This window comes from Chelmon rostratus, chromosome 14 (assembly GCF_017976325.1).
Source record: "Chelmon rostratus isolate fCheRos1 chromosome 14, fCheRos1.pri, whole genome shotgun sequence".
Lineage (NCBI taxonomy): Eukaryota > Metazoa > Chordata > Actinopteri > Chaetodontiformes > Chaetodontidae > Chelmon > Chelmon rostratus.
This window is the reverse complement of record NC_055671.1, coordinates 13,746,470-13,765,486: the sequence shown is the minus strand read 5'-3', so window position 1 is coordinate 13,765,486 and position 19,017 is coordinate 13,746,470. Positions and strand designations below refer to the sequence as shown.

Below are 19,017 nucleotides of genomic sequence, written 5' to 3'. Positions count from 1 at the left end.
AGTACGTACACCAAACCCACGTGGTCAATCAAAACATCATGGCGGCTGGTTTCAAGTAAGAATGCTAAAACTGTAGCTATTACACCGAAAATATCAGTTTTTGTGTGTTTTATTCTCACCTCTGAAATTGATTTATGAGTAGCGGCAGATTGTTTCCGATAATTGACTGCTTTTATTAAAGTAAATGACCGGCATGACAAACATTTGACAGCGAACTCCATTCAGACCAGTTCAAGAGTTGTGTCCCGTTGTAGTTATTACATTTACAGCCTGGATAGTCAGCTAACACGACAGGAGCAGTAACTAGATAATTTAATGAGAGTTTTCTCATTGTCCTGTTGTCATTGGGATACAACCGAATCCTGAATTACAGGCGAATAAACAGATCTGTCACTACGGTTAAAAGTTATTTGTGAGTTTCAGTCTCAAGAAGCCAACAGCTACTCACTGTTAACTTTTTTCCATGTACCCTCGTACCCTTCCAGGACTGCCGAGCCTCTGGAGTACCACAGAAGCTTTCTGGTCAGTGATGAAAACAGGAAACGGTCCTCATTGAGCCCAAAGCCGACACGCAGGTTCTGCTAATTGACTGGAAGTGATTTCCTGTTTATTACTCATGTCACATTTTCTCTTTTCAGAAAGAAAACTGTCGACCTGATGGACGGGAGCTGTCAGAATTCAGAACCACAACACTGAACATAGGTGAGAGACAGGGATCCATCCACGGATCCAAGGTGTGCATGTGTGTGTTACTGTGTTTTTTCTGTTGTCGACATGGGATGATGTTCTCTGTTCAGGGTCCATATCCACGGCAGATGGCTCAGCCTTGGTGAAGGTTGGAAACACCACGGTCATCTGCGGGATCAAAGCGGTGAGTGATGGTGAATAGACGCTAAAAACCTTATTTCCGTCCATCTGGACCAGGTAAACAGATGCCCACTGATTTCTTATATATCTTCATCTGCAGGAGCTGGCAAACCCTACAGTGGAGGCACCTGAGAAAGGTTACATTGGTAAGTACAGTATAAAGGTTCATTAAACTTTATAATGAAACTTTACATGATTGATTTGCATTTACAATTCAAATCAGATGTTTATTTTTTTTAAATAAGTTAGTAGCTGGTAATTTATCTGTGCTGTGAGGTACACAAGTATGAGAAAATAATAAACAGCATAATAAACTAGAAGGACTACTTATTTTTTTTGGACCATGCCTGTTTTTATCATGTATCTGATTTGATTTTTTGTGTATCTTATGGGTATCAAGTCATTCTCATTTGTTAAGTTTATAGTGTGTACAAATGTTGTGTGTTGTATTTTAGTTGTGTGTAAGTGGTGTTGCTTTATATTGTCAGTCTGTATGTTTTTATATGGTGACACAGCAGCTAATGGGGATCTGAACAAACACTGACTGCGGTGCTCTCTGCATCCCTCTTTAGTGCCCAACGTGGACCTGCCGCCTCTGTGCTCCTCTCGGTTTCGGCCGGGCCCTCCAGGAGAGCAGGCGCAGGCTGCCAGCCAGTTCGTCGCTGATGTTATTGAAAGGTGTGACAGACTTCAATACACATGTCTTAGTTTTCATTTCACAGCACCATGATGTGAAGTCCCTCAATGCCTGCCACCGATTTTTACTCACCGAAGTGTCTTTTGTATGGGTGTTGCAGCTCTGAAGTGATACAGACGGAGGACTTGTGCATTGACAGGGGAAAGGTAAAGCCAGACTCATACACATACGCTGATCCTGTTGGATTGTGATTGTTGTTCACGTTGGGGGTCATCTGTCCTGATTCTGCTGATTCTGGTTGCAGCTCTGCTGGGTGCTCTACTGTGACCTGATGTGTCTCGACTACGACGGGAATGTGTTGGACGCTTGTCTCATTGCCCTGCTGGCTGCCCTGAAGAACAGTATGTGCTGTAAAAGACTGGTAGCACAAGTTATTTGTTTTTTAATGTTTCATTGTATGTAAATTATTTTTTCATGATCAGAAATCTTTGCCTGCCATTTTTATTTATTGCTGTTTCGTTCCATACTGCACTCAAATATCCTGCCTGCCTCTGTGGCCTCAAAGAGATGTATCAGTTTTGCAAGCTGCTTTTCTATAAGTATACTAATACTAACTTTGGTTCCCTGCTCTCCACAGCACAACTCCCAGAGGTCACCATCAACACAGAGACGTGCGCCCCCGAGGTGAATTTAGAAAAGAGACGAGGGCTTCGTGTTCACAAACATCCAGTTGGTGCCTCCTTTTGCGTCTTCGATGAGTAAGTGAATGATTTTCAGTTCGTCTAACCAGGACAAAAATTGTATTCTGTGGTTACAAGTATGACGTGAATCTTCTGTAATCCCGGCATGCTCGCCGTGCAGCTCCATACTGATCGTAGACCCCACCGCTGAGGAAGAGGGTCTGTCCACCGCTCAGCTCACTGTGGTGACGGATGAGGAAGATCGACTCTGCACTCTACACAAACCAGGTCAGAAACAGTCTGTGTGAATCCAGCCTCTTACACAAAGGAAGACTCATTAGGAACTCCCTGTTGTCAAAAATTCAGGGCTGAAGAAGCTCATCTACCCTCCAGTCTTTTTCCCACTACTGTCTCATCTCTTTCCTTTGCAGGTTGTTTGCATTTCTGTAGAGATTCGATTCATATGAAGCAAATACGCACATAAAAACCACACAGTCTTATTGTTTTTCACTTGCACCTTTAAAAAGTGTGTTGTGTTCATAGTGAAATTTAGTTTTGAGGGGGGTTTTTTGTTGTTGGTAGCCATTTTGTTTTTCCAGAATATAACTGATGTTTTTCCTCAACTGAAACTTGACATTCACTGTTTTGCATGAACATTGCTAGCATAAAGTGAGGCAAAGTCTACTTATACTGCTTCAGTATCAAGTCCTCTTACAAGAAAAAAATGAGGACTTAGTCCCAGTCCCAAACTGACAAACAGTGCATGAATGGAGCTCCTGCAGTGTAGGCATCAAAACACACTGATGAAACAATCTTTCCCTGTGGCTCAGGGGGGACGTCACTGTCGGGAGAGAAGCTGCAGGAGTGTATCAGCAGAGCGACAGCGCGACAGAGAGAGATCCAGAAACTCATCGACAAAGTCATACATAGTTTGAAGACAGCAAAATAAAGAGCCTCAGACAACGCTTTTTTATCTAAAAGCTGTATTTTCCATTGTCAATATATATTCTTTTTTTTAATAACAATAAAACTGCTGACAAAGACTGCTTAAAAAATTATTTCTCAGTGTCCAGAAATGTGTCACACACTCACTCAGTTGATGTCTTGTAAGAATACGCTCAAGGCTCCTGAACTCATTAAAAGGAAATGCCTTTTTAAAATGTGCTGTACAAAAGCAGGTACGCCGTCTTGCATGTTTATCTTGAGTCCTCCGGTTGAGCCCTGTGCCGAGATGGCTAACAGAAGAAAGACTTCCGACAGACAGACTGAGAGGTAGAGAGCTGCCCCCAGGCACTACTCCAAGATCAGATTTGCATTTTCACATGTAATGGTTATGTGGAGGATTTGGTGTCAATAAGCTCAGCTGGGATCCGTGCTTAAAGGGCAGTTCCTACCGGGGTCAACCAAGCAAAGGCAGGCTCATGAGGAAACCTCTGAGAATGTGCATTCATGATCCTCTCAGTCCACATGGGCCCCCATAGAGAAAAGTCTTCCTGAAGGGGTGATGTGTTACTGTGAAAGCCCCGCTACCTACAAGAACCGTCTTGTTTCATCTCAAAAAAATATCACTAAGGTTCTTTAAGTGTAGGGCTCTCTGTTCTAAAAACCCCGTCCTCTACGGTGGACACAGTTTTGGTTCTCCAAAACCTCTGACAACCATTACATACAAATTTGTCAGCTAGAAAAAGACACAGAAAGGACAAAAGTCTTATTTTTCTTGTCTGCAGTCTCCACAGTGAGGCAGACAAAGAGCACAGTATGGATCATTCACGTCCTCGTGTAGCTTGGGAAAAGGGTTCTTAGTGTGATTTCAGTCTGTCATGACTTAGGGAGGGGCTGTGGCATGCTCCTCTTCCTCTTACTTCTTGGTTGGCTGGCGGTATGTTGCCGTGGCGCTCCCCCCTGAGGAGCTGCTGCTCCCATAGCCATTTGCTGCTGCTGCTGCTGCATTTGGTGCTGCAAGAATTGCAACTGTCCGGTGCAGAAGAAAGATGAGAAACACATCAGAGCGGATTTCAGTGTATTACTACAAGCAACAGAATGCATGTTTTTGTCAGTGGAAGAGATGCGTGTAAGCATCTGCAGCACGGTTAAAAAAAACTGCTGTTTATTAAGCAGACTCACTGAAACTTAATAAAATTACCAGCAGAATGCTTTGTGTCATAAAATGTCTAGAATACGTGGCATGGGTTAGTGAAGCTGAACTAGAGCCTGGTACGACATACTGTACAAGAGGAGTGTGCGGAGAAACACAGAAGAGTGGTTAATGGGTTGCAGAGGGGAGGGAGGAGAGGGAAAGGGCACAGATTCAGGGCAGGTTGGGGTGTGTTGGGGAGTGAGGCAGGATACAGTCAAGCAGCACCAGTGGCGTTCTGGAGACACAAATTATTGGCTGTGATCCTGGCAAAAACACACATGCAGCTCAGCAATCGTGCTTTCTGCTCAGAGTAAGTCAGCAACTTCAACTGGGCAAAAAAAAAAAAAAAATCTTTTAACACCTTACAATTCATGCTTATAGTGTAGCGGCCTCTCATCTCTAATCTGTCATGATGCAGTAAGCAACATTTGAGCATGTACCAGACAGTATTTCAGATCCTGTCGCTAAGTGCTTTGTAAGAACATGCCTCCCAGTACGACACGCTGTTAGTTGCTGCCTTTGGAAGCGCCACAAGCTCTGGTGTGTGGGTTGCTGGCACTACAGAGACTGCTGTCGTCTTTGTCAAACATATTAACCAAACACACAACACAAGATGGAGTGAATGGTGTGGATCTACAACAGAGAAAAGATATTCCACAAGGCTTTTGATGAAAATCAGACCTGGGGGTGATCCGGCTACAATTATTTATTAGAAGTTTAATTAGTTAATTACGTAGAAATAAAAAGTAAACACAAAAATAATTAATTCTAAGTTATTGTTTTTACTGTATATAAAACGTGACATTTTAAGAAAAGACTAAATATTTAAATGTTTCATTTGATTTACATGGTTGGCTATGCCAAATATTAACAAATTCAGGTTCCTAAAGGTCATAAAATGTCTTTCATTCTGTGACATACACTACATAACTGTTTGCAAGGTATTTTTTTAATCAATTATACCCAGGTCTGATGGAAATACTGAGGTCATGTGTAAAGAAAGATTCAGAGATTGCTTTTTTGACTTCAACACAGAGCGCAACTGATTTCCCAGACAGTTTATCGTGTAGCACAACATACACCTGCCTGCTAAGTAAAGGCGTGGAGAGTTGGCTGATGAATCTAGTCTCTACAAACATATGTGTACATAGATGTTAAAGTTGCTGTATTACTTGGATCTGTGGCTGGTGCTGCTGCTGAAGCCTTGGAGAAGGCAGCGGGGGCCCAGACCCGTCCAGCCCACAGCCCAACTGGGACAGCACTAAGGGGGTAGGAGGGAGAGAGGGAGCCCCAGAGGGAAGGACGTGACGGCAAGAGGGAGAGGAGCAGAAGAAGGAATGGAGTAAAGTGTGGAGAGGAAATGCACATACGAAAGGGGGATATCAAGGGGGGGTGGAGGGGGGTGTGGTTTCAGTGATCCATAACCACACACAAGGGATGACAAGAGATGACATAGAAGAAAAAGAAGAAAAAAAGAGGGAATAATGCAGGGAAAGCCAACAGCACAGGTACGTGACCGTGTGCACCGGCATTTTTGAGTGGATTATGTGCAAATAGCAGGAACAGGGTCGAAAGGCGTGAGTGAGGTGGAGAAGGAGGATAGGAAGGCAGTGCAGGAGGGAAAGAAATAAGGGTGGGGGCAAAACAAAACAACAGAGGAAAAATAAAAAAGAGAATGTAGCAGAGAAGAAGGGGAAGTTGAGTCTCTCCTGTAAATCGATACATGTTCCACTGAGAGGAACAATGGCTGACTACAGCAAAATGATCACGTTCAGTTACAGTCTATGAGGCCTGCTGTACAGTAACTACAATAACAAATACATTAGTAAATCTTATCTTATTAGTGCTAGTTAGTGACATTGTCTCAATTTGTTTTGAAACAGCTTAAAGGACTGAACAAAGAGAAATGTCTTGGAGAAATCTGTGCGGGTTTCATGTGTATTCGTGCGTCTGCTGTGGATGTAGGTCATACCTGCTGCCTGTTGAGACATGAAGCCTCCGACTCCCAGGTTGATGACCGCTGTTTGCTGGTTTCCTAAACTTTGATCTGACCCCTGCTCACCCTGCAAAGACAGTCAAAGGTAACACAGGACAGCCAAATCATCACACACATTTGCCACCCACACCTGCTCACTGCATCACAAAACCGCAGAGATTTGAACAGGGATGTGTGCAGTGTCTCACCATAATATTCAACTGTAGTCTCAAGAGAAACTTACAAAATACCCAAAAAAGCAAACTTGAGGCACCGGCAAAAGCTACAAACAAGTTAGAACAAAAACTTATAATTGAAATTATTTTGTTTTGGACGCGTTTGAAGATCTAAACCTTTTCTTCTTCGAGAGACCAAGCATTGATTTATCTACCTTTTGAGCACACCACTATCTTTTTGGACTTAACAAAGCAAGATGCTGTTTAAAAGAATAACAGTAAAAGACAAAAAGAAGAGAAGCACAAAACCAGAGCAAATATGAACCAGAATCAAAACTACATTTCTAAAAAGGCTTTTTTAAAAGATGATACTGACTTTGCTGGTTCTCATCTGAGGGTCCAGTCATTAGGTGGCTATGAGGTGTTTTGGCAGTGGTTACAGCATTGTCTTGAATCTGTCAGTATCACCTCAGCAATGCTGGATTCTGGGCTTTTCTCCCATTTTTCCTCGCAGGTTTGTTCAACCTCGCTCTTATATGATGTAGAGCATCGCCACAGCTGCCATGACATCATTCCACTGATTCCCATTTTGATTAAAGTCTGTCCTTTGACCGGGTCACCGGAGCAGTTTCAGATTCTTGGTCTAAAGTCATATTTGTCAGCACACTTCGGTCATTGTTGGTCATACATCCTTGCCCCACTACTTCATTTTGGACTTCCGCCTTGGACACTTACTCTTACTCTCCCCAAGCTTCTGTTTTAACATGCTGACGTGTGGTATCTACTTTAGAAATGTGCAAACATGGACTCTATAAATCTCTCTTACATAAACATTATTAAATTCCAATTCTGGATCTAACACAATATCCCATTGTTGCTGTACCAACTACTGAATGAAGAAATCATCAGATAACGTTAATAGAATTCTTTTGACTGTGTGTGTGTGTGTCACCATGTGTGTGCCTCACCGTCTCCCCCTGCTGTTGAGGGCTGGAGGTGGCCGACTGACTCTGCTGTGGGGAGAACTGAGACAGCTGCTGCTGCTGCAGAGAGTTAAAGATGAGAGGACCAGTGGGGATCTGGAGATGTAAAACACAAACACACACACACACCAACAAAAAGCAGGGGAGTAACGGACAGGGAGGTGAGGACGAAGGAAGGGTTGGAGATGGAGAGAAGACAGGCAGAGGGAAAGAAATGATGCACAAAGGGATAAGACCAGAGGGAAACGGGAGAATTAACAGAGCAATCAAACGACACAAGGTAACAAGACCATTACCACTATCAGAATTTCAGAACTAGAACAACTTGATAAAGGGTGTACACCACATGGCATATCCAACGAGGTAAAGGAAAAGGAAGTGGGAGGACACTGAGCTGTGCAGTGAATTCACACACAGCTCATCACTATTCCAGGTGTAGTAACACAGGTGCACGATCAGGGCAAGCCGCTACGTCAAACAAATACCCAGTGCATGCTACTAATAGTGTTACAGACTGGTTCAGAGTCATACCTGCAGGAGGTTCAGTGGTCTCAACCCAGCAGTGCTGTTCAGGCCAAAAGGACTCCCTGCAACACAAATCACAGTTACACTCAACAGACAGAAAAAACAGAGAATTTTCCTTACTGTATAAACCTATCTCTGGACTCTTTCATAAGACCCACTGGACTTCTTTAACTGGATCTGAACACACATTAGTATTGGACTTCATTAAAACCACATGTTACTGCACATTGTGAACCTCTTTTGTTTCCAGTTATTATTACAACTTTCTGTTCATTTTCTGTAAAAGTCTTTTTTTATACCTATGACTCCTGTTGCACACACGGCAAATCAAGGAAAGTGGCTCTCTCTCTCAAATGCTTCTTTAAGGTTTCTTCCAAATTTTCCCTTTATATAATAAGATTTTTGGAAGAGTTGTGGTTGGGCTGGGTCTGGAAATTTTGTTGTTGTAAAGTCTTCTGATACACTATGTAATACAGAGCCCAAAATGTCCTTGAGCAATGCAGTAATAGTCTTCCTGGTCAGCTAAAAATTGCTGATTGTGCTGTAGGTGTCCTAATGTTTCCCCCTCTACAGAGAGGTCAGAGGTTAGGGTCAGCACCCCTGGAAAGGAATTCTCTATTACACCCAAGGATTTGTTGATGGAGGGTGGTCTCCAGCCTGCTCCACATGGCTCATAACCAATTATAGTAATAAATAAGGGGACATAGCATTGAAATCTCTTTACCAGTCTGTGCTGCTGACTGCATGGTGGGCATCAGCCCTCCAGGTGGCAGGATTCCACTCAGGTTAAGGCCTGGACCCAGCATGGGGTTGGAGCCACTCATCAGGGTCTGAGGACTGCTGCACCAACAGAACAGGATCGTCAAAAGTGACTGTGACCAGCAAGTGACAGCGTGGCATCAGAGACGATTTATTCTCTTACCAGACAGAGCTGACCACGTTGATGAAATTGAGGCCCGCCGGGTTGGCCATGACCTGCGACGATGTGGTTCCCGTGGTGATGGACGTACCCATGGTGGGCAGGGGAATGGTCATGACGGGCAGGGGCTGACTTAGGGCCAGTGGCTGCTGGGTGAAGGGGGTAAGGAGGGCGGGCTGTGACTGGCTCTGAACCATGGCGGGGTCTGAAGGGGTAGGGGTCACTGAGAGAGGAGCGGCGAGGGAGTCAGCGGGGTGTGGGGTCGAGCACGGCGTGTTGGTGGGGGTGGGGGTGGATGGCTTGGGGGTCCCCGATCCTAAAGTGGGTCAAAACAGACGAAACAATTAAGACAGAGAGGGCAACTTTTCAGCAGGTGTCACTCAGTTTTATAAGGAAGAGCCTAAAATGACAAAATTATACACTCATATCAATTTGGCTCTTGATTAGATGATAAAATGGCTAAATGGAAGCTAATCGTCCTGAATAACAGCTTAAGTATTAAATGTAAATTATGAGTCTCTTTTCATGTCAAAACTTCACCCCCTTTATGTGTAGCAGCTGGGTCTAGTCAGAATACAAAACACTACAGGGGAATAGGCTTTATTGATGCAATATTCCATGTGATAGACAAGTTTCGGATACGTGCCTATAGTTTTATGCTTTTTATGTGCTCTTCCCTATTTCTTAAGAACTGGACCCTCTTACAGTTCATTTTTCATAAATTACGGGGAAAAAATCCAGATTTGGAAAAATTGAGGCTTGAGAAGAGCTGATGTAAGACATTCCAGTACAACACATTCACTGATGAAAGCAAGCAGCCCAACAGTTGGTCAGACTCGGCTGTACTCACTCTGTGTGGAACCCATAGGGGAGAGGGAGGCGGGCGACATCAGGCCCACCTGGCTCAGCTCCATGGAGTGCTTCCTGTTGAGAGACTGGCTTTTGGCTGGAGGGGGCGTAGGACACTTGAGTAGACCACTGGTGGTTTGTGAACTATATGGATTACCTGATGAAAAAAAGAGTAGTTGATATATTTACTTCACCCTTTTCATAATCACAAATATGGAGTACTGAATAGATCTGGATCCACCCTGGTTAGCAGTGATGCAACAGAGCGTAGTTGATCTTTATTGCTTTGCTGGCAGAAGGAGGAGGGGATGGTTTGCCTCATTTTAAGATACGTGGCAAACTAAGCTAAACAGTTAGACTACATACAGACAGCTTTTGTTTTGCTAATAGCCGAGCTGGCGCGCTGTGCTTGTATAAAACAGAGCGGCAGTGGATGAAAGACTGCGGACAGATCAGATGAAATATTACTTTTCTATAGGTATATGCTTATAAAAGGGGTGTATTGATAAAGTATTGGCTTTTTACTCTCTGACGTTTTATTGCACTGACAGTAACAAGCGTAGTTGGAGGAGCTCACCCCCGAGACAGAGAGAAAACGCTACAGGGTCAGTTCTTCCCCTGTAGCATCTAACCTCAGTATCACCCAGCAGGCTTAATGCTAGCCAGGAAAGCCGCCTCTAACACTTCTGTGCTGCTGAGTTAATGAAACTATGATGTTTGATGCAGTCCAGAAGTTCTGTTGCTGCCATTTAAGGTTTGCTCAAACCCTTTTCCCATCAACCTGTCTTGTCTACTTCGGTTTGTGATTTTCTACAGTTTCCAGACCTTCTTTCAACTAACCCCTAGAGAAAGGGTGTGAATTTGGTTCATTCAGTTTCTTAATACTTGTTGGAGTGAAAAGTAAGTACCATAGATTGCCATAGATGGAGATTTTTACACAAATTATGCTATATACCAATTTTGCCCTTCTTTCTGTGTCTATTTCCTACCACACTGCTCTCAGGAGTCATGTGTGTGCTTTATCCTTGTCAGATGTACCTGAGGAGCTGCTGCCTGATCCTGAAGGCAGTTTGATGGGAGGGGGTCGGTGCTTCACCCCTTTACCCAAAACAGACGTCTGGACCAGTGGAGAAATACCATCACCCTGCAGTTGGCATTTAAACCAGTTTGTTAGTCACAATACTTCTCACCAATGCTGAATCACAACAGCTCAACCAATCAGGCTCAATATACTTTACTATAGTAATCAAAGTTACATTATTTTGAAAAAAATCATCAAAAAAATAAAAAAGTCAGATAAGATAAAGCCCCTCCATGTCAGCTGAATCAGTTGCAAAACAAAAATGAGGTCTAAATGCCTTTCAGTCTCTACTCAAATCAACCATGAACTTTTCCTACATCCAAGCAAGGCAGTACTTACCTCATCTTTGCTGGGGGAGGGAGGCCCCTGTCCCACGCTGCCTGAGTTATGGGACATCTTGACCTGACACTTCACATCTCTCTCATACACTCCTTTGTACTGATTAAGAAACCTATGAAACAAACAGCACAAAATGTATACCATTGTCTCCAACAGCATAAAAAAAACAACTGAGTATTTGACAGGGTTAGCTTCACGATAAAAGCAAACACGGCCTCTCACCTGTCTGCATCGATCTTTGAGCCTATGAGGAAGCTGTGAATGAGACAAAAGAGGCAAAGATGAGTGACTTCAGAGTGGCGTTTTAAATTCAGCCGTGTACACTGAATCTTTCTCGCAGGCTGTCCTTACGGGGGATGTATGAGCTTTAGGTCTGTGCTGTCCTCCTCTGCTTTTGGTTCTTTAGCACAGTAGATCTTCCCATACACCAGCGGGTCTCCCATCGACTGGAAGATAGACACCTTGGTCCTCTGGGCTTGGCCCCCCACCTCACACTCAAACGTGTAGTCATCTACAACTTCCTGTGTAAACAAAGTGGACAAAGACAACTGAGTGAAAGAGGTTTGCATGACATGCAGAATTAAGCTCAGTGGTGTCATGTCATTTGATAATGGCTCAACAGGCTAGCAAGTAGACAAGTCTCAGCATCCCATATTGACTGACAGAATTAACCAACTTTGAAACATAATTGCAAGAGGATGTGTGCAATGAAACTGCCCTACTCTGTGTCAGGAATGCTACACTAAGTGGAGAGGATTTTGGTATTTACACTCAAGAAATTAGCAAATAGCTTTTTTATTTAAGGAGTTTGACGTATTTATGTTGTTGCATTGTCTTGTGACTTCAGTGTTTTTGGTTTCTCTGGAACTCTGGCAGTAAGGTCTGAATGAATTATGCTGATTAAACACATCAAAGAGGTTGGAAAAAGCACTTCTGGCTTTGCTTCCATGAATATTTTTGATTTGATCTAATATTAAAGAAAACTTTTTAAGACAGAGTGAGAAAAGGCAGAGGAGGAAGAGAAATGAGAGGCAAGGGCAAATTGTAATCACACAGAAAAATGAGAACCGTTGTTTAATGTGTAATCACAAACATTAACACTGGCTTTACCAAGTGGCCTTGGTCTGTGACATTGCCTGTGCACAGCACCACCTGTTTTACGGCCCAGCACCTAGAAAATATTACCCTGTACCTCACTGACTTTCATAAGGGATGAAGTATGTTGGAAATATGCGAAAAAGAGTCCATCACCATTTATGGACTGAAACAATGTCCCAGAAAGGGTCTAAGTGCAGTCCAGTATGGTCTTTTCCAGAACAGCAGGAGACTGTGTGAAATTCAGAAATGTTCCACATCTCCTGCAGTTTTGTGGAAAAATGAATCTGTTTAAGGTTATTCACCCACTTGTGATATATCTTTTCTGAGATCCAGAACCAAGAGGCTATGTGGCAACACAGTCCCATTTTATTTTGTTTTCTATGAAGCATTATGCAATTATACACAAATACCCCCTGCTTTCTAATAACAGCAAACAGTCATCATCGATCTGTACCCAGAGAGAGTGTTAATGCCCTGTCACACTTACCTCAGCAGGCCAGATCACAGTAGTGGGCTGAGAGTCCTCCAACTGCAGAGATTTCTCAACCACAGCATACTTTTCCACCTAGAGCAATGCACAAACAAATCCATTTGGTGTGTTACACCCTACACTATAACTGCCAGACTATGAGTTGAGTGGGTTTTAAGTGGTGCTGGTTCAAATGTTTCAGTGACAGTGTTGGAGAGGAACACTGAGCTACTTACATCAATTTCATTCGGTACGGTTAGTTGGCAGTTGCTCTGCTTCCACATGTCAACACACTGCGAGTGGCAATCGTCAAGAATCCAGGACAACAACAGCAGACATAAACAAAGAGTTACGAGCAGAAAACAAGAGAGAGAGCACAATTATATCATGCACTGACCTTTGCTGAGTTGTTTTTTCAAGAGCTTGTGACTCCAAATCAATACAGATTTATTACACTGGACAAATAGGACCTACCTCTTTTCTTGGATTATAGTACTTCTTCTATTGTATCATTCATACTATTTTTTTTTTTTAGATTTTCAGCTAAATTAATCTTTTTTCCCTTAAATGTTTACACCGTGCATGCCATGCACATTCTGCAGCCTCTGTCACCTTTTTCTCAAAAAAGCCCAGGGAAAGACCCAAGCCTCAGTCAGCTCCATCTTATCTTATCAAACTGCAGGCATGTTGACTACTTACGTTACCGATCTTTGAGATCTTAAGGTCTATGACAGGAGCAGGTTTCCTCTCCTTCCTCCTCTGTAGGTAGTCGTAGAGTCGTAGCTGTGGTGGCATAGGCAGATGGGACAGCTCCTGCTGCCTGTTCAGTGCAGCTCGAGAGTGTCTCTTGAAACACCTGCAATGCACAAAGCATGTGTCTTACAATGATCAAGGCTTTTGTTTCATTCACTGATTTTCTCTTTTCATAGTCACACAGCTTTTGTTTTCACCTCTTGCATTAAAAAAACATTCAAAAATGAGCATTTTTGAATGTTTTTGAATGTTCATTTTTCCTGGCATGACTGAATTCAAAGTGAGCTGACCGGAGACTGTGTGACTGTGTTCAGTACCGTTTCATGGAGCGAGTGTTCATTTTCTGTTTGTTGTAGAGCAGGCGGTTGGCTGTGCAGGTGACAGAAATGGAGGGGTCCAGGCACAGAGGCTCAGCTGTGGCCAAAATCAACTGACTCTCCAGCTGTAATTTGTCATCCTACAGCAGAGACACACAGACACTACAGCAAACACCTGGACAATGTACGGATCCTAAAATGACTCAAGACACACAGGGGAGGATTGCCTACTACTACAGTCAAGTAAATGTGTATTATATGAAGAAATGTAGAGGGATTTCAATTGAATAAAAGTTAATAATTACTAAAATCATTCAATATGAATACTGAATTTGCTCAAACAAAAAGTATCTAAGATAACAAAAGGTTTTGTGCTGTGTTTATGAGACAAAGAAATGGCAAATCAAGACAGTGAGATGTTAGATGACATGTGATTTATCTCTCGTTTATCATTGAAATAGTAAAAATGGCACTTCACCTGTGTCCACTTGTGGTGGTCACTGGTCATGGCATGGACGTCACAGATTAGAGTCTGCAGGACAAAGGCAGTCGTTCCAGGTCAAAATCATACCTGCTCACATAGTATTTGTTTGTTGTAGCCAATCTGAGAGAAGTTTTCCCTGCATTCTACTGGTTTACCTGCATGGTTGGCCGAAGCAGGATGTGTCTGCTTTGATAGGTGGGCATCTTGGTATTACCAGACTGCCTGTAGTCTCTCACCTCTACTATTACACAGCCGCAGTGGAAGATGTTCACCTGAGACACATTGCATATGGTGGATGTTAAGCAACAGATCATACATAAAGGGAAATTACTAAGCAAGAGGCAATAAGTAACTGTTGAAGACTACAAACCCTGTATAGCCCTGATATCTTTATACTCTTTATAGTAAATATGCAACATGTCTGAAGGCTTTGAGGAAGCTTCAGAATACCTGCATGCATACTAGAGATGGCAGTTTCAGTTAATTTTGCTTTATATAGCCTGACACCCATCAACTGGGAACTAACTGGTTAATTCTGAGCTAAGGAGCACACTAAATTTCATCTCCCTGGCAGTACTGATGAAGTGACATGTAGTTGTGAGGTAGTTGTTGTTTTTGAGAGCTGTCCAGCAGTAGGTGGTCAGAGCTAGCTACCCTGGCTAGCTTCAGTTTTAGCTCATCCTTCTTCTCCTGAGACTTCTCTTTCAATGTACTATATTATATACTATATTCAATGTATTTCAATACTCGGACTCAGGGTACCGAACTAGCTCTATGAATCGCTAACCCTCTACAACATTGATTGGTAGCATATTGGGCTCCATCATTTGGAACACCAACTGAATGATGGCCTTGGACTAGTGCGTACCACCAGCTAGCACTGACTTGATCTTTGGCTGCAAGCCCTCCTCAGACATAGCAGCCATGTGATTGTTCTTGATGTGGTACAGCATAGGGCTAGTACCACTACTAAACTGAAGAGTAGCGTTTTCACACTGAGATTCATTTAGTGCACTTAATTTTTCATTTAGCCCCAGGCTAAAGAAGCTGTTAGCTCCAAGCTAAGGGAACTGTTAGCTCTAGGCTGACTGAAACCTTAAGCACAGTGTGTGTGAATGTATGCAAATTAGACCGACATGCATAACCAGTCAAACATATTTTAAAAGATTAACTGTTAACCACTGTCATGCCTGATGCATCCACACCTGTGATTTCTCCAACAGATCCACCAGAATAGGAGGTAACTCCTCAGCATCTAGGTACTCCAGTAGTTCCCCTTCTTCATATGGCAGACGGATGGTTTCAGAATCTAGAAAGCAACACAAACATGAGTGTTGAGATGACAATGATACACAGATCAGAAAAACACAACTGAATGAACTGGTAACTGCTTCATTGTCCTCTCTTACCAGACCCATTTTTGCCCCTGAGCATTAAAGAGTAGCCTTCATTCCCAGGGTACAAGTTGACCACCAGACATGATACGGACTCCTGAGACACCAGCTTCTCCAGTAGATTCACATTTCTCCTCAAATTCTTCAGAAAGACAACAAACAAAACACACACAAGAGACAAGTCTTCCATATTAGCCACAAAAATCTCACACGGTTATAACCTTGCCAACTCTATGTGAGAAAAATATGCTTTTATAGTTTCCACCAACATTTACCTTGAATTAAAGCGGCTAAATAATGGTTTTATATGCTTTCCTAAAAGAAAACAGATGAGGACTGCCATTGTTTGTTTAATAATATTAAATATGACATGCATTTACTAATGTATAAATATGTTTTTGTTATTATGTAGCAAATGAATTAATTAGCAGAAATAACTACTTCTATGATTAAGTGCATGTGGACTTGGGCAATACGATTTGGGCAAAGTCCAGTTTTACCAATCAACCTGTCAGCACTGTTTTGCAAACACAATTAGACAATTTTAGTTGCTTATTGCAATTAATAAACAGTAAATGAAAGAGGAGCTAACTTTGACTCTCCAGTGTGGAAAAATTGTTCATCTGCTTCTCTTTCACTTCTTGCCTCTCTTGCTTTGATACACTTTCTTGCAATTAACAGAAAACCAGTGCATACATGTTTAGATATCATTGTCAACACACTTTTCCTCAACCATTCCATACAGGCTTGAATGAACAAGGTTTTAATGCACAGCCATAATTAGTAACTAGTCATAACTGAGCCTCACGTCGCATAATACAAACCTTTAACTCTGGCTCTTTCTCACATTCCTCCATGTACAGCTCATAGAGCTTCTGATACAAACTCTTCCTCCCACCAGATGAAATTCTTCTTTTGGCTGGTCGTTGTCGAGCACTTTCAACAATGTACTGAATAACAGATAACACACCGTATTAATGAATGATGGGACGGAGAGGGCCTGACTAACATGGACAGTGCATAATGCGTGTAATGCGTGAACAGGGTGAGTACAAGCTATTCATTTCTCTTTCTACAAACATACAAAGGCAGAAGATTTACATAAAAGCTTTTACCTCGGCTCGATCCAATGCATATTCCAAAACGTGTTGCTTTAAGGGGGAAAAAACAGCAAAATGGAAAACATCAGTCATAATGGGAACTCCCAACATGATAGATTAGAACAAGCTGTGCAAGTCCTGGTAACGGTTTCTGGTTGGATGCTTTATCTTGTGTACAACTTGATGTCCACTGGACATGCAGAGATCTATGAATTATAAATGAGACGAAACTTACCATTGTGGTCCACCGCCAGCTGCAAGGCGAGTGACGGTAGACGATGCTGTCCTTTCTGCCCCACAACTGTCACCTTCCTAGAGTGACCATTCACACCCTGCAGAGCAACACAGCAGACGTATTGCACACAGCACGACCAAACAAACGCCAGTTGACACAGATACACTCGGTGTGGCTGGAAGGTTACTAAGACAGGACCGATGCCAAGTAGCCTGGCTTGAAATCAATCAGATGCCACACACAAACAGCTAAGAAGACTGACGAGCCAAACAGTTTAATTTAAGTTGTTTCATCGTTTGCTTGCATTTTAAGTGCTCCAGCAAAGTAAATAAATGCACAATATGTCTCACAGTCGATAAAACCGGGCAGCCCAAGCTAGTGAACTCTGATGACTGTGAGCCCAGTCAAGAGAGTGGCTCAATAGCAACAAGCTCGTTGATGCCTGGCCGTTGAGGCTAACATAGCTAACGTTAGCATGCTAGCCCGTTCCTAGTGGGCAAGCTGTAAGTTACTAGCTACGCTAATGATGTTACGTCGTCTGAGGCACAAACCGATAAAGCGACGTCAATCTCAGCGAACAGGATGGACTTGCCTTTCAGGTTGCATAGCGGTCGACTGTAGCTCCAACGCTGGAAAACGAAATGAAATTGAAATATCAGTGTCTTCATTGAAAAAAAGTCGGAGCAGCAGCCATTTTCTTCCAGTGTGACAACAACAGCTAAACTTCCGGTTTGGGCAGCGGTGGGCGGGGCTTCACTAAGTGCCTGCTTTACAAGTGATGGTAGATATTCATGCCTGAGAAATGTTGACAACTTTCTGCACACTGTCACTGTTGTCCTCTTTCTCAGCGCCAATCTGCACACACTATAATCAGGTAGTTGCTCAGAAACTGAAATGAAGCAATGAGCCCTTCATTTAAAAAAACAAAACAAATACAACTTAATGATTTTGTGTGTTTAGGATTAAATTATGCTTGTATTTGATGTTCAGAAAGCAATACACAAGACATTATAGTGCTTAATAATGGAGTTGCAGATATGGGGTCTTGACCTGTAAGCTTCTAGATTACTATGTGTCAACAAGAATATGCAAATTTCATTAAAAGATTATTTAGGAATGTGAATCATTACAGCACATCAGAAGATGACAAGAGACAGGTACGTCCTGCTTTATTTGTCAGTCTTATCACCAAGCTTTGTGGTTATTTGTTGCATATTCCTTAAATAATGTCTTATCACATTACCACACAGCAAATCTGGGAAAAGGCAATATTCTAGCATAGGAACTAACTTTGCACACAGAGCAGGGAGAAAGGGAGCACATAAATACCAACTTGTTTGAATGTGTCTTGCATGTTGTCTTGCAAGTATTGCATGTTTTGTTACAGCCATTGTTATGGTCATCTTTTGCACTGTGCTCTGGTCTCCTTGGGTCTGTTTGGAAGCTGCTTTGTTTAGTGTATTTGACTTGCTCCCTGGATTCACTGTCCATAAACAGACTGCCAAAGGTAATTAACAGAGATTATAGCCTGGCTATCAGAGTAGGAATAATGATTAATATGCTAATTAGACTGCTGACTCTGAATTTAAAGTATCCAAATAGAAGCATGGATATTATAGCCTAATAAAAAATCCAAGACCAATCAGCTGGATTGTCACTGCTGCATTACAGTTCAGATATTGCACTCTACCAGCCGGCGCAAGAAAAAATACTAAATGGAACTGACATATTCTGTAAAATAATTAGACCTGATGTGTATGTAAATAAAAGGATCAACCTTTGCAAGTTTTGATTAGCCAATTTTGCTGATATGGAGGCTGTCAGCAAAAGCAGGATTCTCTGACAGACAATGTTATAGTAACACTGTTGGCTTTAGTTATGAAGGGGGACAATGAAAAAAAAAATGTCACAACAAATTTAAGGGAATCACAATAAAGATGGTGAACAAGTTGAGGAGGGTGGAAAAGAAGCAACATCTGCCTATAGCATATACAGTGTA

General features: G+C 42.5%; 2 protein-coding genes across 4 annotated transcripts; one reads left to right on the top strand and one right to left on the bottom strand.

The window, feature by feature from the left end:
• The first annotated feature begins 27 nt into the window (after positions 1 to 27).
• On the top strand, positions 28 to 3,232 carry exosc8 (exosome component 8). Its single transcript, XM_041952515.1, has 11 exons — positions 28 to 55; positions 486 to 522; positions 639 to 702; positions 798 to 871; positions 968 to 1,013; positions 1,440 to 1,545; positions 1,665 to 1,710; positions 1,809 to 1,905; positions 2,142 to 2,262; positions 2,366 to 2,472; positions 3,015 to 3,232. Exons 1-11 carry the CDS (start codon positions 39 to 41, stop codon positions 3,131 to 3,133), a joined length of 834 nt encoding a protein of 277 aa, XP_041808449.1. The 5' UTR covers positions 28 to 38; the 3' UTR covers positions 3,134 to 3,232.
• On the bottom strand, positions 3,157 to 17,651 carry supt20 (SPT20 homolog, SAGA complex component). 3 transcript variants are annotated; one of them, XM_041952512.1, is made up of 24 exons: positions 17,611 to 17,651; positions 17,019 to 17,115; positions 16,799 to 16,834; positions 16,508 to 16,633; positions 15,699 to 15,825; positions 15,495 to 15,598; positions 14,445 to 14,561; positions 14,284 to 14,337; positions 13,806 to 13,945; positions 13,435 to 13,591; positions 12,972 to 13,028; positions 12,754 to 12,831; positions 11,520 to 11,689; positions 11,391 to 11,423; positions 11,169 to 11,280; positions 10,787 to 10,892; positions 9,750 to 9,905; positions 8,903 to 9,215; positions 8,705 to 8,820; positions 7,987 to 8,042; positions 7,441 to 7,551; positions 6,294 to 6,384; positions 5,494 to 5,582; positions 3,157 to 4,155 (listed from the first exon to the last, which is right to left on the bottom strand). In XM_041952512.1, the coding sequence occupies exons 2-24, from the start codon at positions 17,019 to 17,021 to the stop codon at positions 4,003 to 4,005; spliced, it is 2,505 nt and encodes an 834-aa protein (XP_041808446.1). In that variant the 5' UTR covers positions 17,022 to 17,115; positions 17,611 to 17,651; the 3' UTR covers positions 3,157 to 4,002. The 3 variants fall into 3 exon arrangements, with proteins under 3 accessions (XP_041808446.1, XP_041808447.1, XP_041808448.1); XM_041952513.1 differs by having other exon boundaries at positions 8,705 to 8,817; XM_041952514.1 differs by lacking the exon at positions 5,494 to 5,582.
• Positions 17,652 to 19,017: the final 1,366 nt, after the last annotated feature.